Here is a 24,092-nt window from a genome sequence, read left to right as displayed (position 1 = left end):
GTGTTTTGGTTTATAATATGACACATTATATTTTTGGAGGTCCTAGGCCTTTGCCTCGGACCGGAATTTAATCAGATATACGTCACTTATGTTACCGTCACCTTTTTTTTAGTCATAAGTATTGTTTGAAATTTAATGTAGGTACTGTCTCATTTTTTGGTAATAAATGTGTTTCTATTTCTTATTTCTAATAATTAATATACAGTGCACTGTGCAGAGTGCACGCGAGAGAAGCCTTGGATGGAATTTCTTAATCCGACTATTTGTATGGATTCTGTATCTGGTTTCTTCGCGATTTTTTCACATAATATTCTAGGAATAGCATTTTATGATTAAAATGATTAAGCCATGCCTGAAAGAAGCCGCTTTGGACACACGTTGTCGAGTTGATTATTACTTATTACTAAATATTACACATCCATATATATTTTTTAATAAACTGTCTTTTTTCGTTTTTTGCTCTTACAAATTCTTTCAATTTTTACACGCAAGACAGTGTAGTTATTGTGGGAGAAAAATGAAGATGATAAACCGTGGCAAAGCTACTATTCATTGAGTCTATCTCAGTACCTAACACATTTCAACAAAATTGGTTAGGTTCACATTTATAACGTAGTAGCACAGACTAATAATAATATACTATGTATGTAGTAGTAACAACGTACATGTGAAAAAGCCATTGACAGCATCGGTAACATGAACAACAGCAAAATCTCTTAAATTGTAGGGCTATAAATATGATTGAATCTTTCAAAATAAAACAACAGCTTACAAACAATCAATTTATTACTCAATCTGGGTTATAAACATCATCACTATACTGTTCACAAAATTGTTCCGTATCTTCTTCTTGGCCATAATAAAAACCATTATCGCTATCATCTTTATAACCATCTATAGATTCCTCATCCAAATCCTTTATTCTGGAACAATGGACGAGGTTTTTGCTATCTTGGACTTCTGTTTCTTCGGCTATGACTCTGGCTTTATACTTGGCGTAGGCCGCTCCGTATCTTTTGACGTCCTCATTGAATAGGTCCGGGGGATCGTTGTATATTTTGTCCTCGCCATCATCGCTTGAGAGGTCATCTGAATTACAGGAAAAGTTTATTATGTTTTTTTTCTTAATGCTTAGTCAAAATAAATTAGACCTTCTTTGAACAGTAATTTGAAAAGGAAACTAGAAAACAAATAAAACTAATTATTTTAGGATAAGTAAAAATTGTTTCGATTTTACGCCAGTATTAACAGGCGCAGGTAAACTGTCCATTTTTCGTTATCCCAGCTAGTTAGATTTATCAGAATAATTCATTGTTTCAATATGAAATGTAATATTTTGTAATTTCTCACCATATGGCTTCTGGTGGGCTCACCTTTAGGTTATAAAAAAAATAAAAAAATAAAATAAATCTTTATTTCACCTTTAAAATATACAATATTGATTATGAGGCTCTGGCTCTCTTGCTAGGCATAGCCTGTGTTAAGAAAGCCAGTCCCTTCCCTTAATACATTGTGGTCTAGATAAAGGTTAAAACAAAAAGAAAATTTATACAAAGGCAAAAATTAAAAATAAAAGGGGGATAGCCAACCCAATGAATGTGTGGTGTGAGTGTTTGTTTGTGTGTGTGTGTGTGTGTGTGTGTGTGTGTGTGTGTGTGTGTTTGTGTGTGTGTGCATGTATGTGAGTGAGTGTGGGTGGATGTGTGTTTGAGTTTTTGTGGGAGTGTGTGTTTAACTTATTTGGGTAACGAGTGAACATGATTGTTGTGTAATCTGTATTATTACGGTGAGTTGAGTTATATTAATAATAATTTATTTAACTTGTGAGATAAGGAGATTTTCTATGCCATCGTAATCATAGTCGTCTAGCCATGATAAAACCGTTTTCTTGAAGGCGTTCCTATTTAGCTTTTTAACATTAATATTGTTCAACTTGTTGTATATGCGAGGAGCTAGTACTCTGTATGATTTGTTAGCAAATTTACTTTTAATAGCAGGTACAGGGCATCGATCTATCCGTTTATTCGTTACTTGAAGCGTGGGTACAGTATTGATATGGTATCTCTGTAGAATATTTAAGAAAAATAATTTGCGGACACTAAGCACCTGTGCTTCTTTGAGAACTGCAGTGGTAGGACATCTAAATGGAAGTTTCAAGGCAACTTTAATGAGACAGCGTTGCGCTCGTTCAACTTGAATTAAATGCGTTTTTGCCATACCACCCCAAGTGCATATGCAGTAGCGAAGCAGACTTTCGCACAACGCTTTGTAGGCCAGAATCAAGATGTTCTTGTTGGCCACAGCATTAAGTGACTTAAAAATATACACCAGGCGCCGCATTTTTGTTGCTAAATAATTCGCTTGCGGTATCCATCTTAGGTTATGGTCTATTTGAATGCCTAAATATTTACAGTGCTCTACACGCGTTAAATTTATACAAGCACAACTACTGATATAGTGATGATGTCTGTTACACGGATAGGTATGCAATTTAATATTAAAATCACTGGTAGGCAATCCAGTTTTTGTTTTTGCGAAACAGATAAGATTTGATTTTCTTATGTTGAGTGATAGAAGGTTGTCCTCAAGCCATCTAGATGTCGCCGCCAATCCTGCCTCTGCAACTATTTTGACGTCACGCCAGTCTCTGTGGTGGAATAGGATGACAGTGTCATCGGCGAACATAGTAATGTCCGCGTTGGGTATCTGCATCATGCACAGTGGGTTAATGTAGATCAAAAATAAGATTGGCGCGATCGTACTTCCTTGAGGGATACCGTACCGAGAGCTAGATGCCTCATTGCTTACCTGGCCATCTACTTTCACACGCTGTAATCTGTCCGTAAGATAGTCCTGGAACCAGTTCAAGGCCACTCCTCTGATTCCAATATTTTGCAATTTAGCAATGAGGATTCCAGAGGACACGGTATCAAACGCCTTTTGGAGATCTAAAAAAATTCCAAGGCACTTCTCACCACGATCCAGATATGTAGTTATAAGTTCGGTAAGTCTTAGCGTCGCATCCTCAGTTGAGACTCCAGAACGGAACCCAAACTGGTGTTGTGAAATTATATTATTTACATTTAGGAAGTCAATCAGTCTTTTGGTCAGAGGCGGCTCGTGACAAAATTTTATGGGTGTTCACTTGAAATAAAACACTGAAAATACATGGTGTAAAGCAGTACAATTTAATTAAAAAAATACTTATAAAGGAAATGCATACGTCTTTCTTGTTGGTGTGCAAAAATATCTATAACTTGACACAATCTATTAACCTTCGTAAAATATGTATGTTTTCATCGACACGGTCATTGAACTCGCGTATTGACTTTCGGTACGCGGAATCTAGTGCTTTACGAATGTCTTGTCGTCCGATAAACGCCAATTGCAGTTCATTCGACAAATGGTACCTACCGAGATTGTGAATGTTTTTTCATCTTGATTGAAAGATGAGCTAAGTCGTCAACGCCCGTTTTAGTCCAAGCACTCTCACCTCCGCCGGCCGCGCCCGCTTCAAATAAAAGACACGGAAAACAAAATAGTTTGTTGCTTTCATGTTCATCACAACCACACAACCACGGTGTTTTCACATATTGTTCGGATTTAAACACACGCGTATATGCTTTCGTTTTTGTCGTACATTTTTGCGTAAGGTCAAGTTCAGGCCGTGGCGGTCCCTTAGCTTTCAATTCAAGCCGAATTTGTAACGTTTTAACAAACTTTTTAATGAACGCCACATTATAATTGTCCATTTTAACACTCACAAGTAATGCTGATAACTACAGGCTATTTCAACAGTCAACACGTATCTTATGATTTTAATTAGAAAATTCCCGAATATACATTCGCGCGCGTGCAGTCAAGTTGACTAGAGTGTTTGTTTATTTAGGCAACGTCGCGCGAAATCGCTGTCTTGTACGGGCGCCAGGGCGCGCGGTAAAAACGAACCGGCAACGTTTGCGGGAGCGGCGCTCCGAATTTTGCTATTTTTTCATAGAAAATCTTCTGTTTCACGCGCAGGACTCTGACAAAACTATCTCTTTCACTCCTATTGGATTTCGTATTAGAAATTGTACTAAATATTTTTTCATTGGAGCGCAATCGTGAGCGCTCCGCTACGCGCGTTTTATAATACCTACAGTATTATACCTACAGGTGTATGGGATGATGGAATGATGGATATATTCATTGGTATTGCCGATAGTTTTTTTATTTTTACGATTACGATTGATTTTAAATAGTAATAATTAATATTAATAATGAAATTAAGGAGTATGATTTTATTATAATTATTTATGGGAGTTCACTGCACCAGCGCTCCTTAGGGCAAGCCGCCTCTGCTTTTGGTAACAACTTTTTCTAAGATTTTAGAGATACTGGGTAGTAAGGAGATCGGTCGGTAATTGGAAGGTTCTGTAGCATCACCTGACTTGAGAATTGGTACTATTACAGATTTTTTTAAAGACGAAGGAAAGATACCAGAGCCAATACTAAGGTTACATAAAAAGGTTATTGGGTCCACTAAAATTTGAGAGAACTTTTGTAGTATATGCGAAGTCAAACCGTCCCACCCCGGCGAGCTGCTCTTTTTCATTGAGTGAATGATCTTATTAACTTCATAGGAGTCTGTTGGTATTAAAGCCATGGAGTGGAGCGGCCCGTCCTTACTTGTCGCGTTTCTGGTAAGTTCGTCCTCAGTTTTATTAATAGAGTTTAAAATTTTGTTTGCTAAATCCTGCCCTACCCCAGTGAAGAACCTGTTAACAATATCAAGAGATTCAACCGCATTTGTATTGTTAGATAATAAATTATTAGAAGTTGGCGTTTTTTTGTTCATATTGCAAATTTCCTTTATCGTATTCCAGGTGTTTTTAATATTCCGATTATTACAAAGTAACTGATTTCTATAATATTGATTTTTTTGTGTCTTAATGATTCTGTTGCACGTATTCCTATAGCGTAAGTAATTCAAATGCATAATTTCATTCTTCGGTTGTTTTTTAAGTTTTTTGTGCATTGCATCTCTTTTTCTTATAGATCTCAATATTGCAGGTGTAATCCAGGGTTTCAAAATTTGTTTATTTTTAGGTATTGTTTTATTTATAGAGCTCGCCACTATAGAATCTTTAATACAATTTAAAAGTGTATCTGTTGCTATGTTTACGTCCGTCATATCATAAAAGTTAAATTTCAACCAAGGCTTTTCATTTAGTTTGTCACCGAGTAATTTCATGTCAATGTTGCACTTTTTGTTAGGCTGGATTTGGTTGGATATTTTTGTTACTTCAATAAAGAGAACTATGGGCTTGTGATCAGTCAATTCAGGCAATACAACAGTTTGAAAAGGTTTTGAGGTTTTTATCATAAAGTGGTCTAGACAGGCATTTTTACGAGTTGGTATGTTGATTCCTTCAATTAAACCGTGCATTGCAATAATATTCAGATATTCGCTTGTGTGGTTACTTTTTAGTTCGTTAATTGTGTCAAGGTTCATATCCCCGGTGAGTATGATTTCTTTAGATTTAATATTTTGTAGTATTGTGTCTAATGAATGAAGATAAGGTGAGGCGTTGGAGAAGCTGGGCGGTCTATAGGAACAAACGATGCTGCAGGTACCATTAATGGTCAATACGAGGCAGTTGCCTTCTACCATGTCCGGTTCATGGCACAAAGTATTTAAACCTCTCTTAACATAGGCCACAATGCCGTCGTTTTGGTTTAAGCTGTGTTGAGAGTAGAACATATCGTATTGGTCCATTGTCGGTGGCGTACTGTCAGCATTCGTCCAGCACTCGGTGAGCACGATGACGTCTAGTTGCATATCCATAGCACTGATGTGAGCTATTAATTGGTCGAAGTTACAGTTTATACTTCGTATATTAGCTGTTAGTATAGTGAAGCCTCGCTTTGTATGCCATTTGAGCACATAACGGCATTCTGAATATGTATCGACATTTGCACATGTTGGTTTTATGTAATTATCCAGATCCGAATTAATATTGTTAACTAAAACATTGAATGTTAAAAGTAATATATGATAAATGTCACTAAGGTAAATGAAAACACGTACGTTTTAATAAGATTATGTGTTTGATATAATTCGTGGAAGAATGATAATATTACAATTTTAAACGCCTGGCACGTTCTTGAAGAAATATATGTGTTTGTGCGTATTTGATAAGTGAGAATTTGTAGGCGCAAGAAATTTAAATTGTAGCCTCTAGTAAACACTATAAATTGAAATTGTGTATAATTTATAAAGTTGTGGTGTGTAGTAATGGTTTTGTATAAATTCTGGTTGTGTTTAATTTGTGTTGTGTGTGAGTTAGGGTGATAGGAGTTGGCTTTTATTAAATTAATAACTATTTTATTGACATGATGTAACTTATACAATGAAAATATGAAAGAAACGTTAGCAACAATGAGAACAACGAGAACAAACACTAGTCATATATCTCTTTTGATTTGTCTGAGTTGGTCTTCATTTCTTATTAGTATATGCGGTGCTCCTTCCTTTTGACGTAGATAGATTCTTCCATTTGACATCCAACAAAAAGCGTATGATTCAGATTTTGCGAATTCCCTTGCACAGTAGAACAAGCGTCTGTCTACTGGGGTCAGATAGTCCGATACAAAGGCTGGAGAAGGCTGCCCCTCGAAGCCGAAATGATTGGTATTAATTTTTGGACTTCCCGTTTTCTTATTGAATTTCTTGATAGCATCCAATATTTTGTCCTTCGATTGGGTATCAGTAAACTCCATAATTACAGGTGAGTCATGGGCTTCTCTTCGGCTTGGAAGGCGAAATACATCGCGTACGTTTGAATACAGCGATTGTAATGAAAGGCTGTTGAGAAAGTTTTCTGCGTTTACAAATAAGTCGTTCTTTTTTTCATTTACCTTTTTAGGCAACTTCCTTATTTCTATGCTAGTTTTTCGGTTACCTCTTTCCAAATTGTTCATCCTATCTTCTATGGTATTTAGTCTAATATCTATATTCTTCGATTCATTTTTTATCACCTTTATTTGATCATGTAAGTCTTCTATTTTATCAGATAGAAAGTTTATGGACACCTCGATGTCTTTATTAGTGTTTTTAACCGATATTATATTTTTATCTAATTCGGCAATAGTTTTTTCCAGCTTATCCAGACGACAATTTTGATTATTTGACAATTTGTTGAACATTTCAAGGAGCATATCATGCATTTCTGTCTTGAATATCACAAATTCGTTCTTTTCATCGCCTGATAATCGTCTCCTTTTTTCGCACCTTAGCGTAATATTCGAGTCGAAGGCGCTTTCCTCAGGATTCAAATTTAATTGTGGCGCCGAAAGCGTTTTATTTGCATGCGGAGGTGAATGATACATGTTAAGATAAAATTGTTTTATCGTTATAGCTGATTCAATGTAGAACGTGAGAGAAAAAAAAACAAATAAATCAGAAGGTAGGAAAGAAATTCTTCGATCAGTGCTTCTCTTTCGCTCTCGTTGCGTACGGGCAGTTGTCAAAGCTTCAGTGTCACACCGCACACGTGTTGTTTGCAATTTGAGTGATGAGTAATTAATGCTTATCGAGTGTAATTAGCGGGATGTAATGATGATAGTACTCACTGGATAACTGCAGTACCATGGGAACACGTAGCGAGGAGATTGTATTGTTAGTTGATCGAACTTATATTTACTATGCAATTGTTTTAAATAAATTCAGGATTGAAAAGTAGTACACACGTCCGTACGTCTTTACGATCGACGAAGGAAGGAAGGTTATATTAGGCTTTTTAATATTAAACAAAAGTGAAACATGAATGTTTGTAAAACTAACCTATATCACACCGCTTCATAGCCGCAATCATATCATCTTCATCGATGCTACTTGCTTCTGTATCCGGATAATCATTCCGCCAGTTGTTCTCATCATTGGAGTCATCATCATCATCAGCCTCGTCCGATGATTCATTGTGGTATGTGCCTAGGATGAGGTCTGTTTCGTAGTTCTCGATGCTGCAATATGTATCAAATATCCAACTATAGATGCTTACACAACTACATATTTATCATATTGGCAAAATAGGTAGAAATTGTAGAAAGATAAGGTGAAACTTTTCAGTCTATTGGATACAAGTTTTCAATAAAAAAGCTGTAGCTAGTGAAATAGAATATAATATATATACAGGGTTACTTGTAAAACACCAGCAACCTCGCAGGACAAGATAGCTAACATCATACGTAACAACATTAATTGTTCTACGACTTTTGGCATAACGCAATAAATTATTTTTAAATGATTTTTTAAGCTTTTATTGTACTCTCCTAACATATTTTATAAGTCTATGCAGCGCTGACTGTCGCAGATATACGGTCTAGTTCAAGTTCAAAGGCGCTAGTGCCGCTCCGCCCCTACCTTCCTCCTCTCGTACGCTTCTTGTTTACGTAATTTTTGGGATTCGCGTAGAGTTTATAATATTCAAACGGAAAAAAAGTAGTTTGAGAACATTGTATAAATGAATATATAGCTATTTATACAATGTTCTCAAACTTTATGATTCTACTAACGCCATCTGTTGTCAATTGATATGAACTATGCGTGTGCCAGGCTTTGAGGCTTTATCATTTCGTTTACTACAAAATATTACAAAAAAGTCGAACATAAAAGCGGCACGGCTATAAGTATTTCGATAGATGTCGTGGTAATATAAAATAATGTAAAATGGTTGTAAAGACAGATCAATAGATGCCGTTAGCTTTACTTTACATCCCGCTATCGAAATTTATTTGTATTTTCATAATATCATATACGTACTCGTCATAGAGATCTAGGGAGATGCCAATCGCTTTCGTAATTTAGTTTCTGTGATCTGTGGTACTCGTCTTACTTGTACCGCATAATTATTTTTGGAGGTCCTAGGCATAAGCCTCGGACCGGAATTTAATCAGATATACGTCACTTATGTTATTTATGTATTATCTATGTTAATATCATCATGGACCAATATATTGGTCCGATTTGAAAAATTATTTCGGTGTTAGGAAGCTATCCTAACACCGAAATAATTTTTTATTATTATTTATCGAGGAAAGCGAAGAGCGGAGCACTGCGGGTAAAACTGCAGGGCACAGCTGCTATTAATTAGTTCACTATCAAACGGGAGAGGGACTCTAGATGTCCGTTACTCTTTCACCACAATACCTCTCGAACAATTACGATGAAATTTTGAACTAAAAAAGCTAAGTTAGAACAAAGGCTTTTTTATCAAATAGAACTAGATGTAAACAATGATTTTCACACAGAAAATTTCAAGATTCTAAATCAGATCAGATAAAGAAGCTTACTAAAGTCTCAAGCAGTTAGTTAATTGTGTTACACATCTTTACAAACTGTATCTTTATAATAGTAGCAATATCTAATATATATTATAAAGGCGAAAGTTTGTAAGTAAGGATGTATGGATGTATGGATGTTTGTTACTCTTTCACGTAAAAACTACTGAACCGATTTGAATGAAATTTAGCACACATATAGAGGGTAACTTGGATTAACACATAGGATAGTTTTTATCCCGGAAATCCCACGGGAACGGGAACTATGCGGGTTTTCCTTTGCAAACGCGGGCGAAGCCGCGGGCGGAAATCTAGTTAGTAATAATATTAATGTCTATTGGACATATTTCAGAAACATATAAACAAATAATAGAGGACAAAGGTGCAATTATTTTAATATAGATAGATATTAATTTATATTTTGTTTGTATTACTTTTCTAGTTCAAACATATTTAGTGAATCGCAAACTGTAATGTTTAGTTTCAAGACTTCTTCTAAATTATTCTTGGAATTTGAAAATATTTATTCACAAAAAGAAGTTTTATAAATTGTAATATTATGTGGAATCATCACTACATAGTATAAAAAAAAAATTGCTTTCTCTGTCCCTATGTCCTTTTGTATGCTTAAATCTTTAAAACTACGCAACGGATTTTGATGCGGTTTTTTTTAATAGATAGAATGATTCAAGAGAAAGGTTTTAGTACATAATTTATTACGTTTCAGATAAAGCGGGCGAAGCCGCGGGCGGTAAGCTAGTAGTATATACATGTTTTCAAAAGTCTGATCAAAGGCTAATAATAAATAAGTGGAATCAGGCATCACATACTTGAAATTTGCCGAAAATAGAGAGACATTGTTTTAAACTATTGTTTAAAACCTATTTAGTAATTTTATGACTCACCTCACCAAATTATCGAGCATAGATATATCAAAATCCTCTTTTATAGCTGTATACAAGTCATATGTGAATTTCACATCATCCCCATCATGTCCTGTTGCTTCTAAATCCACTAAATTAATATCATCTTCGTCTTTAACTCCTCTATTGAAGTTAACTATAGCATATCTATTTTCTGAAGCTGTTTCCTTCCGCTCCTGTCGAATCTTCTTGATAATATCATCAACATCCGTTTTTGGTTTCAATTTAATCTCTGTTTTTGGCACAATGGTTTTGAGTTGTGAGGTTTCCTGAATACATAATAATTAGATAGTAGGATTAAAGGGTGGACAAGATTGTTGTTAAATTCTTAATCTTAAAATAAAAAATCTCTATTTATTCTAAGTTAGTTTTTTACTTTTTAGTAGATTAAATAGGTAGTTTATCTACAAGTGCACTATCAGCATCAGTTTAGTTTAGAAGTTGCATTAAGAAATAAGAAATATATATAGTTAATCTGTTTTTGCAGTATAAATGCATAAATCTTTATAGTATTTCAATAAAATTGTAAATGTAAATACCTGATTATCCACAGTTCCTCTGAAAACAAACAATGAAGGTGATATCTCCTCGACATCAGTCTTACGGCGTTTACAAACCAGGACCAGAGCGTCTTGGGGATTGTCCTGCAGTCTTCGTTTTACTCGTAATACAGTTGATGTGGCCATTTTTTGTATAAAGAGGGTTAAAAATGTTGGTCACCGTAATTTATAACGTTACTGCAAAAAATATTTTATTTTCCTGATTGAATTGTTAGATGAACAAAATAACTACATACTTTTTATCATTTAAATACCTTTTAAAAACGTGCAATAATACGATAACAAACACTCCAGAAGTGTATAGTGTTGCATTAATTTTATTTAAAGAAATAGAATATTTAAATAAATCAAATTAGGTATCATTTATATCAGTACAACCCGCTAATAGGATAAAATATAATCCATTGTGGGGTTTACATCGCGAGAAAGAAATATAAAAATGAACCGTTCATTATGAACGCCTCCAATGAAAGGTATATAGGGGTTACTAACCGGCTCCGCTGAAGCGATTATTGCAAAATAGTTGTAAATTCTTTAAAAAAGTTTTACACGTGTATAGAATTATCGAAATCCACCAAGAAATTCAACAGTTCACGTTTGCGAATTGCGTCTGTTTTTGTTTTTTTCCGATCACCCACGAATCACGATCACCCTCATCACCATTGTGACAACTGACAGTGACAATTGACATTTGAATATAGAGTATAGACTATTCACTTTTTTTATTTTAATAATAATTATGTCTGGATACTTGGAAAACAGTAAAATATAGGTTAAAATATTATTTATACTTTTATACAAAAATTGGTTTTTTTGAATGCTCTAATATTAGGACCTCCGACCTAGGTACCGATTTCATAATCTCTCGACTCACCATTGATGTAAAAAAAGAGTGTGCTTGCCGAACACACGTGTCAGAAGTTAAAGGTGGTAAATGTTAAAAATAATTATGTAATGACGATTCGAAAGTGCTACTAAATAGTAGTCTAATTGAATAAATGAATGTTTGAGTTTGAGTTTGAGTTTGAAGTAAAACTTCTTTGGCAAGATTCAAACTCTTAGATACAAAAATCGTCGCCTTACTCTATGACGTGACGGTAATGCCATGACGCGACCTTGCAATTTTACTCTCAACGCGTCTATAGAAGATTCCTAAGAAGATTCACTACAAAATGAAAATTTTCAGTCAAACTCGTTCTTGTTCAAAGTCAGCATCAATTGTTTTTAATATTCAATCTGTCAAATTTCTCAAAAGTCAATGGTCAACGCGATGCCCATTGATGCCCATGCCATTCGTGGTATTTTGGTATTTTGTCAATCGTGAAGCTGTGATTTGCCGTATTGAAATTCGCAAATTATATTGTTTATTTTTATTCAAAGCATAAAAACACAATTTCGTATGCTGCGGAGTCGGGAGTGTATCAGTGATATCAACAATCAAGTGAATACAGAACCATCGGTGTGTTATTGTGTATTGATTAATTATCTTCAGTGAGAATTAAGATGGATAATCTAAATCTGAAGCAGTTTAACACAATGGCTTCGGATGATAATTGGCGGACCCAAAGTTCGAGACAAGGAATTGTCGCAAAAATGTAAGTGGAATTTACTTTTACCTGGGGAAGTCCCAAATGTTAGAACAGTATACATTGTTTACCATATTTCCTTAAATTGCTATTCGATGTATTCTATTGGAGTATACCCATAAAACAATATCTCTTTGTATAAAGGAAAATTTTCTTTAAATAAAAATTGAAATGAATCAAATAATATCTCTTGGATCCTTTGTTAATTTAGTTATCCAGTATCAATAAAACACTAATAATAATCTTATGATCTTAAATCCATCCAATGCAACTTTATACCTCATAATATAGAAAGAAAATTAATATCTTATTCAAGACTAGCTTACCATCCGCGGCTTCACCCGCTTTGTCTAAAACCTAATAAATTATATACTAAAACCTTCCTCTTGAATCTATCTATTATATATCTATCTATTAAAAAAAACCGTATCAAAATCCGTTGCGTAGTTCTAAAGATTTAAGCATACAAAGGGACATAGGGAGTGAGAAAGCGACTTTGTTTTATACTATGTAGTGATTATTAGAACAAAGGTATCTCTGTAATGCTCCAATTCTGTTTCTTAATATGTAATATTTATAACACAATAAATATTATATATTATTGAAGTACTTCAATATCATGATAGAAAAAAAAATCCTGAAAAGAAATTATTTAAAGAAATTGTATATTTTTACTTTTTAATACAAATTACAGTGAGGACGTTATCCAGCGATCAGGCATGCAAGTGGCGAGGAACAGCAGTGAAATGGAGAATCATGTGTTCATGAAGGCCAAGAATAGAGAAGAATACATGAACATGATCGCTAAGCTCATTCTGCATGTGCGAGAGATGTGTGAGTAACTTGACAATCTTCACTAAATGGATGCTTGTTTAGAACAAATATCTATTGAGATTTGCATATGAACATTAATAGAATTTGTTTGTTTGTATCTTAAAATACTAGATAATTTTGATAGTTCCTTCACCAATGATTCTTTGTTTTGGACAATAATCTCTCCTACTCAGTATATCTGTGAACTGCATTGGAACATAATATGTTGGACAAATATTCAGAAGTTCAGTTCATATTAATAAAATTTTTTTTTATCAAAAAGTTCCAAAAATACTAGATGATTTTGAACATCAACATTCAACATGTATAATTCTGAACGACACAAGCTATTAATTATTTTAACCTGGTTAAACCCAAGCCAACATGTGTCCAAATGATTAACCCATTGAGTCCCAAGCGGCCCAATCGGTCCACGACACTGTGATTCTGGGGCCTGAGTTATTAATGATATTAATGACTGACAAATATTGTTGGTAACAAAATGTATTATAAATTGTAATACAACAATTTTTTTTTATTTATACTAATTTCTCACAATTATGAATAAAATATTATTTCCACAGCTCAACCGAAACAAAACCAAGGCGCGCCAAATTTGCAAGGACCAAATCAAAACCAGCAGCAGAACAACCAAGTTCAAAATCAGCCCGGCCAGCAGCAGCAAGGTCCAAACAGCCAGCCAGGAATGGCCACAGACCCCATAAACGCTCTACAGAACATGGCGTCACAAGGCACGAGGAACCAAATGATGAACATGGGCCAAGGACAGATGCAGCAGCAAGGCGTCATGGGCCCAAACCCAGGAATGTCGATGCAAGGCCAAATAGTCTCCCAAGGTGGACCACAGTCGCAAACGGCTACTAATCTACTCCAGACCTTAAATCAAAGACCTCAATTGAACATGCAGTTGCAGAATAAGCTTGGAGGTCCAATGGGGATGGTGCCAAATCAAGGCCAGATGGGGAATAACATGGTTGGTGGGATGACGATGCAAAATTCAATGGCTTCGCAACTCCAGAATCAGCTGGCAGCTGGGGGCATGCAGATGATACCAAATATGTCGATGTCGAACATCATGCAAGTGCCCATGTCTGGTGCTAACACCATGGGGCAGATGCAGTGTAACCAAGTGGTGGGGAACTCTAGCGGCCAGATGGTGCAGAATTCTATGCAAGGACAGATGTCTAATCAGATGGGTGAGTGATAGAGTAATATCACATTCAGTTTTAACAATGAATAGTGTATATATGAGCCAGACTCAAACACGTAACAGGAAAACTGACTACATTTCATTTATAAGGAATTCCCACAGTAGTAAAAGATAATTCCCTCAAAGTTCTCATTTATCTTTTCCTTTGAAAATTTTTTGCAATTTTAAAATTCATTTTATTTTAGATTTTCATTTTAAATTATAAATGATAAATTTTGCGTTACCTTTGCCTTTTATATTTTCATAGCTTATTAAATATCCACATATCTGATATCCTATCCTACTAATATTATTTATTATTTATTATGAGCCATGGCTGTCCCACTGCTGAGCAAAGGCCTCTCTTCCCTCAATCCATTTCTCCCTATTTTGAGCAATTTTGCTCCAATCTGCTAAATGGGAATCAAGCTCGTCCCGCCATCTTGTCCTGGGCCTGCCACGCAGCCTTTTGTCCTTGTTGGGGATCCACAAAGTGGTAATTTTTATATGAGGGAAGAGGTTCGGACAGATAATAACCCATCACGCTGGTCCAGTGCGTGTTGATGGGTGCGCAATAAGCCTGCTGACTCGGCCTGTGAACGTCACCGTTGGTACCCTAAAGGCACTCCTCCGCTGCCGCTCGAAGTAAACATCTCGCGCTGATGTCACTTTACCCACTAGACCTTAGCGAGATACTACCTCGCAGCTCTAGTGAGCCTTTACACTTGAAAAGTGTACGATAGTTTAATGTCTTATCGAGGACGACAGTCTTATCCTACTAATATATGTATTATAAATGCGAAAGTTTGTGAGGATGTGTGTGTTTGTTACTCTTTCACGTTTCTTTCAAATTCTACTGAACTGATTACATGTGAAATTTAGCACACATATAGAGGGTAACTTGGATTAACATATAGAATAGGTTTTATCCCGGAAATACAACGGGAACGGGAACTATGCGGGTTTTCCTTTGAAAACGCGGGCGGAAATCTAGTAAGAACATATTTAAATAATATCTGTTGTATTTTAAGAAGTGAAATCTTCATATTACAGGCATGTCCAACAACCAAATGGTGAACATGAACATGCTACAAATGCACGGCCGGGGTCAGGGCAAGCCAGACGTGATGATGGGCGCCGGGTACGCGGCTAGGGCTCCGCCCCCGAGCCAGTTCTTGCGGCAGAGCCCTTCGCCGTCTGCGTCCTCGCCTAACATGGGCGGACCGAGCCCTGTGTCCATGGGTATGTAAATAATTAAAATACGTAATAAAAAAATAAAGTAAAGACATTAATTTTGATAACAGTTATAATTAACTAGTAACTTGACAGTGAGCTGCACATATGATACATATTTCCAAACATATTATACATTTTTAAGGATTCGCAGCTTTATAACAAACAATATATAAAAATTAACTTCAAATAAGAGCATTAACAGCAAGCGGAAAAACTAGTCGTTCTTTTTTTATTTAATTTTACTTTCCCCGTTTACCACTTATTTTTATCGTAATATTTCCTAGGTGGCGGAGTCCTAGGCGGCGCCCTAGCGTCCCCGATGTCGTCGCTCGGTGGGATGGGTCCGTGCGGTGGGGCCGGCGGGAGCCCCTCGCCCTCCGCCCCGCACATGGGGCTGCACGCTCAGCAGCAGCGGTGAGTGACCTGCCTACTGTGACGTTTAGATAATGAAAAAGAGTGTGTGTAATTATTTACACACGTTAGAAGTTATACTTCTTTGGCGTATGGAAAAAATACTAGAATATACAACGTGAACATAGTTATCAATTTTCATACTACCAAGAACTAACTTCATGCTGTTAAATTTAGGTGTCGGTGTGCGCGCGCATCGTAATATTCACTCTCATCATTTTTCTCCATCGCGCCAAAAGAAGTTTAACTTCAATAAGGGAACCTGTTCTACTGTACCGGTAGATGGAAATAGCGGATAAAACAAATAATGTTTTATACATATTTTAAACACAATTTATTGATTATACACATTATTCAGACGTTAAGACAATTAATGAGCATAGTCACGAGATGGTATCTAAATAAAATGTCTGCGTGTTCTTCTATAAGTTCTATAAAAATCATAAAAAAGTAGAAACATAGAATCACTTTTCACCAAATGAAAACAACTATCATTATATGGCTGTTGCATTGTTCTTTCAGTAACAACAGAAATGATAAAAGGTTATAATCAAACAAATTTATGCCTCGTTCTAGGATAAATCTCTTTAGAATTTTATTTAATTAGTCTCTTTTTATATCAGGGTGAACATGGGCATGGTAGCATCCCCCTCTTCCTCCCTGAACACGCCGGGGGGCGGTGTGGGGGTGGCGTCCCCCGGGGGGGATGAAGCAGCCTACAGGGAGAAAGTACGACAGCTCTCCAAGTATATAGAGCCGCTGAGACGCATGGTCATGCGGATGGTCAATGAGGGGGAAAGTGAGTACCTATTTTTGACGTGACAACGTCTTATAATTCGATAGAGCCGGCTGCACGCACGAAAAAACATGACTCATGCGGCGTTACCTCGCTCTGAGGCGTTCCATGTGCAAGCGAGAGCGCGGAACGAGCGACAAAGAAGCACAATCGTTGTCACGTTCAACTATGATCGTCAGTAAACCGACTTTACAGACAACCAATTTTTTTTTTTGTTATTTCTTTTTGAATTTTTCGTTAAGTGTGTTGAAAAAAATTTTTTTTCTTCTTGCTGTTAGAGATTACTTTAGAACTTAATTTGCAGCATGAAATGGGTATTGTTGATGAAAACTATATTTGCGTGAATAAATAATAAAATACTTAATGGTTGTTTGTTTAGACATGAATTGTGAAAAATGTGTTGGTTACAAAACACTTTTCTCATAATAAAAAATAAATGATCCCAATTCAATTATCTGTTTTCTTTGTGTTTGTGTTGTGTAAAAAGCAAATGCTGCTCAATATATTTCTTACTAGCTTCCGCCCGCGACTCCGTCCGCGCGGATGTCGGTCTTCGCGTGGATGGTTTATTTCTCCATTTTGAGTAGGTACCTCTGACAATAAAATCTTATAAATATCTATTGGACCCAATTCCCAAATACGGCTAGGCCTATAATAATACGCAACGTGTGTTCGCGGTTCTACGGAACAACGTCTATGGATAAAACTGAAAAATTAAGATTAATTTTTTTCTACGTATTTTTCCAGGATAAAAAGTATCCTATTTTACGCCCAGGATAATAAGGTATAATTATACCAAGTTTCATCGAAATCGAACCGCTAGTTTTCACGTGATGCCTTCACATACAGACAGACAGACAGACAGACAGACAGACAGACAGACAGACAGACAGACAAAAATTTTTTTAATCACATATTTGGGTTTGGTATCGATCCAGTAACACCCCCTGCTATTTATTTTTTCAATATTTTCAATGTACAGAATTGACCCTTCTACAGATTTATTATATGTATAGATATATTTTTTTAAGAAGAATAAAATATGTCTTTAATTCAATTTTAATTTTCTTAAACACTTTTCTATGCAATAATTGAGTATTTGAATAATTTTTTTTTTGTGCTAAATAGAAAGATTATATATTAGTTTTATAACAAAACTATTTTTTTAATTTTTTTTTTGCAATAATTCAAAAGTTATTTCAAAATAAAAATTAGTCTTTGAATCCGGTACCGAAAACACACCGACAACTCCCGAAGCGTCACCCGGACGCGTGTGACGTCATAATGTTAGTTTTCACACATTGCAGTGGATACAAAAATGTATACAACTAAAACATTTTGACGTCACATCTATGGTGACCAGTCATCACTCGTCATCGTTTATAGTCACGTGATTTTTATTTAAATTTCATCAATTTTTAATTGCTTATAATTAATTGAAAAAAAATTTTTTTGGAGTTTTTTTGCATTAAATATCAATATTATTAATAATAAGGTTTTAAAATACATAAAAAAAATCAATATTTTTTTTTTATTCAAATACTCAATTATGAATCAAGTTAAATTATTTTATACAGGGTGTAATCGTTAAGTGTGCACAGGCGATTATTCCGTAACTATTACAGATATCAAAAAACTTTAAACTGATATCGAAAGTATTTAACCTAATGAGTAAAATGGCCATAATAATTTTTTAAAAATAAAACGAGAAATATCTAAAAAATTAACTTGAAACCCTCCCATACATTTAGTATGAGATACGAATATCCCATGTACATGGGTTGATCCAAAAGTAATGATAATCAATATTAAACAAGGTCATTAGAGTTATAATAATTATGTAGTTCTCTAGATAGTCTTCTAACTAGAAAATATACTTCAAATTTTTTTTTCCTAAACTTAAAAAAAAAAAAACTTTGACTTCATCCACAAAAACCCCTCCACGCGGCCATCACTTCGCTGTCGTCTTAAAATAATTTATTGCTAAGAAAGTGTTTTTGTGCCGAGGAAAGAGATAAAAGTAAATAGGAGCTAGATCTAAAAAATAGGGTAGGTGTTCAAGCATTTCGAATGCCGATTTTTGAATGGCAGCCATCGCAACTGACGCTTTGTGATCTGGTACGTTGTCTTGGTGAAACAGCGTTCAGGTCCGCAGTTTGCCATGTCTCTTTTCCTTACTAACCTATTGCAATCTTTTAATTTGGTCTGTTTAGTAAGAGCCCAATAAAGTGGCTACCTTTTTAAAATATTCCACCATAATTATTCCTTCAGCGTCTCAAAAAACTACCGCTTTAATCTAACCTACTGATTTTCACTTTGAATTTCTTCATCGTCACTTTGTAAGCTCGCATCCAGAACATTGATTGTTTTTTGGTTTCAGCATAAACATGGTGAACTCGGGTAACGTCCATGATCACAAAACGTGACAAAAAATTATCCTGATATCATTAAAAATTTAGAAATTTACCCTCTACATGTCGAATCGTTGTTTCTTCTTTTCGTCGGGAAACATTCTGGCACGCACGGTTCACATTCAAATTAATGTAAATAATTGGAAACGTGGCCTGTTGATATGATTTTTTTGTGATTACTTAGTGAATACATGAGCAAGCAAAAAACATTTATTTTATATTTTTATGTGCACAGGAAATACCCAATTATCATTACATTTGGATCAACCTAGTACATTTTATATGAAAGATTTTAGCTTTTTCTTTCTTTTTTTGGTTTTCTGCTTTAATTACTTCGCAAATTTGAAGGGAAGTTCATTTAGAATCTGTAAATAGAGCTCCTCATTGTATTGCACAATGAGGACATCACTTTGAAAATCTGCTATGAATACAAAATGTATGGGAAATAAAATGTATGGGAGCGTTTAATGTAACATTTTTGGATATTTCTCCTTTTATTTTTAAAAATTTATTATGGCCATTTTACTCATTAGGTTAAGTACTTTCGATATCAGTTTAAAGTTTTTTAGTATCTGCAATAGTTACGGAATAATCGCTTGTGCACACTTAACGATTACACCCTGTATATAGATGTGGAAAAGCTAACGAAAATGAAGAATCTCCTGGACATCCTCTCGAACCCGAACAAGCGGATGCCTCTAGAGACACTGATCAAGTGTGAAGTGGTGCTCGAGAAGCTGGACTTCAAGCGGAGTGAGGGGGTCGGGCTCGGTTTGCCACCCGCTGGGAAGGTGAGGGAACTTAATAGTTGACTTTTTAAACAATAAATAAATAATTGTTTCCTACTATATCTATACTAATATTGTAAAGAGGAAAGGTTTGTAATTGTGTATGTATGTATGGTTTTCACGCATAAACTACTGGACCGATTTCAAAAATTCTTTCACCATTAGAAAGCTGCATCTTCACTGAGCAACATAGGCTAGGTTTTATCCCGGAAATCCCACGGTAACGGGAACTATGCGGGTTTTTCTTTGAAAACGCGGGTGAAAATATAAAACTTAAAATTAGAGAAAAATCATATTTTAGTTAGAAATGAAGCATAGTAATACGAAAAATAAAGTGGCTATTTTAAATACAGCTGTAAAAAAATGTCAGAGTTTTAAATGTTAGAGATTTTTCATAAAAAAAAACATTTTACAACCTTTAATACTGATAAATAAACCAAAGAGTTTTTTGTGTTATATTTTTTAAAGCATTAACATTTTTTCCCTTTCCAGGAACAAATATTCAACCCACTGCTGGAGGTAGTTAACAATTGCCTCCAGTCGCCGCTCGCGAACCACACGCTCAAGCGCACGTTCGGTTCTACGTTAGATGCACTCAATGGACCTGAGATTAAGTATGTGCCTTTAATACTTAATTATTGTTGTTATGAATTAAATAAAATTAATATAAATACGTTTGCGTACGTCCATGTAAAGATCTCTTTATTAATTTATTAGTAACTAGATTACCGCCCGCGGCTTCGCCCGCTTTGTCTAAAACCTAATAAATTATATACTAAAACCTTCCTCTTTAATCACTCTATCTATTTAAAAAAACCGCATCAAAATCCGTTGCGTGGTTTTAAAGATTTAAGCATACAAAGGGACAGAGAAAGCGACTTTGTTTTAGTATGTAGTGATTATGTTAATTTTTATTTTCAATACATAAATGTCAACTTAAAAAACTGTTCATATAAAGATTTCTTTACCATTTTAGATTATTTTTGTGGTGATGTGATCAAATAGAGGCAGATTAATGTCATATGAGTTACTCCAAATTTTTATTAAAATTTTGTAGTGTCATATAAAAAACTAGCTGCTCCTCGCGGTTTCACCCCCGTGGCTCCACTCCTGTTGGTCGTAGCGTGATGATAATATATAGTCCGATAAATGAGCTATCTAACACCGGAAGAATTTTTCGGTGTTAGATAGCTCATTATCGGACCATCGGACCAGTACTTCCTGAGATTAGCGCGTTCAAACAAACAAAATAAACAAACTCTTCAGCTTTATATTATTAGTATAGATATATCACATCATAAGAAACCTTATGTCAATTATAATTCAAATCAATTAATATAAAGACATTATTTAGTTTCTTATCATATACCTATTATTTCTTAATAATAATCTATTTATTTTGCCAGAAACCTTCCGGCACCACAAAAACTGGCAAAATACGAGGAGCCACCAGCAGAGATACCCGATATCTTACAAGGAGAAATCGCAAGACTCGACTCTAGGTTTAAAGTAAGTGGCTTCTAAAGTTTAAAACTATGAATGAATCGTCAATTAGATTGAATTGTAGGTATTTCTGATACACAAATCTATTTCTCATAATATTGCATGTACATAATATACTCTTTGCCATCTGCCTCTATAACATCCACGATCTGTTTCCTTTTATATTTGACATTTGGCATCCTTGTATCTTCCATCTCATTCAAACTCGTCATTTATCAATGTGTACAAGGCAAAGTCGCAGTCACGTACTCCGTCTCTCACTAACACACAACTTACACTTATCTTCCATCTCCCTCACACTCATTGTTAAATTGTTGTGTCTATGCATATGGCAACGTGGCAGCTTTTCACTGTCACGGCACGGCACAAGGCACTTTTAAGCTATTGCATAGCTTCGGGCCTTGAGCGCGGGGACCGAATCGAGAAATTCCGTAACGAAAAAACCTCACGCTCCCCACTCCGACGGGCGGAGGTGTGGCTTGAAGGCATAGCATGCAATAGCTTTACCGCGGCAGTCCCCGAGTGTCGCACGTCTTTTTTCTGCCTCTTACTACCTATCTTCAATCTCACTTAGGTCTCTCTGGACCCGCTCCAAGCGCACGGTATATCAGGCGCCATCACACTAACAGCGCAACTGGAAGACGCACGCCTGCCCTGCGTAGCCTGTTCTCTTTCTATTTGTAGGATTTGGCTAGGTTCTCTCTTTCACGCACGTGGCAGATTCGTATCTTCTATCTCACTCACACTTACACTTTTAGGTGTCGCTGGACCCACTGCAAGCGCACGGTATATCAGGCGCCATAACACTAACGGCACAACTGGACGACGCCCGACTCCCGTGTGTGGCCGCCGTGCACGTGTCGGTGCCGAGGGACTACCCGGTGTCGGCGCCCGCGAGACTTCGCCCCCGGCCCGCCAGGGAGAGCCCCCATCCGTTTTTAGCGAAGGTGGAAAGGGCTATGGACGCGAGGTGTGCGAGGTGAGGGGAAGATACGACTAGTTAATTAATCTACACTAATATTATAAAGAGGAAAACTTTGTTTGTTTGTTTGCAATGAATAGGCTCATAAACTACTGGACCGATTTTAAAAATTCTTTCACCATTCGAAAGCTACATTATCCACGAGTAATATAGGATAGGTTTTATCCCGGAAATTCCACGGGAACGGGAACTATGTGAGTTTTTCTTTGAAACCGCGGGCGGAGCCGCTAGCGGAAAGCTAGTAAATAATAACCTTAAATATTAACCAAAAAAAACTAAATAAAGACGATATTATGTAAGTAAATTCATGAAATTATTCACTGATATTTGTAAATGTACCAATTTAAATTAAATCTGTCAATTTAAGTGGATCAAAATCGAGTCTAAAACAGTTTATAAATACAGGAGAAACTTATAAAAGCTTGGTAGAAGACTCCGTCCGCGCGGAAAAATTAAGATTAAATTTTGTTCTACGTATTTTTCCGGGATAAAAAGTATCCTATTTTATGCCCAGGATAATAAGGTATAATTATACCAAGTTTCATCGAAATCGAATCGTTAGTTTTCACGTGATGCCTTCACATACAGACAGACAGACAAAAATTTTTTTAATCACATATTTGGGTTTGGTATCGATCCAGTAACACCCCCTGCTATTTATTTTTTCAATATTTTCAATGTACAGAATTTACCCTTCTACAGATTTATTATATGTATAGATAACATATTTTCAATTCCAGGTTACCAAAACGTTGTTCCGTTGGGGAACTCCTCAACGCATGGGAGATGAGCGTGCGGCAAGCGTGCGCGCCCGCAACACTCACATACACGCCCGTACCTGCGCTAGGACTATAAATATATACTAGATAAAATATACAGGGTTAATTGTAAAACACCAGCAACCTCGCAGGACAAGATAGCTAACATCATAAGTAACAACATTTGTTCTACGACTTTTGATAATTTGTTAGATTTTATTTTCATACAAAAATAAATATTCATTTAATTTTCCGTCTGAATATTATAAACTCTACGCGCATCCCAAAAATTACGTAAACAAGAAGCGAACGAGAGGGGGAAGAAGCGTGCGCGGGCGTCGCGTTAATGAATAGAACATAGACTTACCAATGTTAGGAGAGTACAATAAAAGCTTAAAAAATCATTTAAAAATAATTTATTGCGTTATGCCAATAGTCGTAGAACAAATGTTGTTATTTATGATGTTAGCTATCTTGTCCTGTGATGTTGCTGGTGTTTTACAAGTAACCCTGTATTTACATAATTTAAGAGAATTATAATAGAAGAATGTACAGGGTGTCCCACTATTGGTATACTAAGCGCGAAGGAACTTGTAGTTTTGCATACACTGATTACGTAAAATATGATAATGATGGCCTAAATTTTTCCTGAAAATCCATGTTTTCTTCTTTAGCTTCGCGCAGCCGGCATATACCGCTTCGCTAATTTTGTTTATGAAAACATAATCTTAAACAATAGCTCACGTGCGGGTGGCAAAGTTGGGCGGGTTGCTTGTTATGGGTGTACACATAGA

The 24,092-nt window shown here is 35.8% G+C and overlaps 2 protein-coding genes across 3 annotated transcripts; one reads left to right on the top strand and one right to left on the bottom strand.

The window, feature by feature from the left end:
• Positions 1-768: 768 nt before the first annotated feature.
• Positions 769-11,470, bottom strand: LOC123706473 (probable RNA polymerase II nuclear localization protein SLC7A6OS). Of its 2 annotated transcripts, none has more exons than XM_045655775.1 (5): positions 11,297-11,470; positions 10,784-10,981; positions 10,227-10,513; positions 7,826-8,004; positions 769-1,089 (listed from the first exon to the last, which is right to left on the bottom strand). In XM_045655775.1, the coding sequence occupies exons 2-5, from the start codon at positions 10,928-10,930 to the stop codon at positions 791-793; spliced, it is 912 nt and encodes a 303-aa protein (XP_045511731.1). In that variant the 5' UTR covers positions 10,931-10,981; positions 11,297-11,470; the 3' UTR covers positions 769-790. The 2 variants fall into 2 exon arrangements, with proteins under 2 accessions (XP_045511731.1, XP_045511732.1); XM_045655776.1 differs by lacking the exon at positions 11,297-11,470 and adding an exon at positions 11,059-11,237.
• A 580-nt stretch (positions 11,471-12,050) lies between these two features.
• LOC123706462 (mediator of RNA polymerase II transcription subunit 15) lies at positions 12,051-23,926 on the top strand. The gene is made up of 12 exons (XM_045655749.1): positions 12,051-12,399; positions 13,085-13,224; positions 13,788-14,420; positions 15,467-15,655; positions 15,934-16,063; positions 16,684-16,859; positions 19,898-20,058; positions 20,548-20,669; positions 21,462-21,564; positions 22,317-22,537; positions 23,281-23,414; positions 23,812-23,926. Exons 1-11 carry the CDS (start codon positions 12,308-12,310, stop codon positions 23,393-23,395), a joined length of 2,082 nt encoding a protein of 693 aa, XP_045511705.1. The 5' UTR covers positions 12,051-12,307; the 3' UTR covers positions 23,396-23,414; positions 23,812-23,926.
• Positions 23,927-24,092: the final 166 nt, after the last annotated feature.

The sequence above is a fragment of the Colias croceus genome, chromosome 3 (genome assembly GCF_905220415.1).
Source record: "Colias croceus chromosome 3, ilColCroc2.1".
NCBI lineage: Eukaryota > Metazoa > Arthropoda > Insecta > Lepidoptera > Pieridae > Colias > Colias croceus.
Note: the sequence above shows the minus strand (reverse complement) of the source record. Positions and strands in the feature narration are given on the sequence as shown.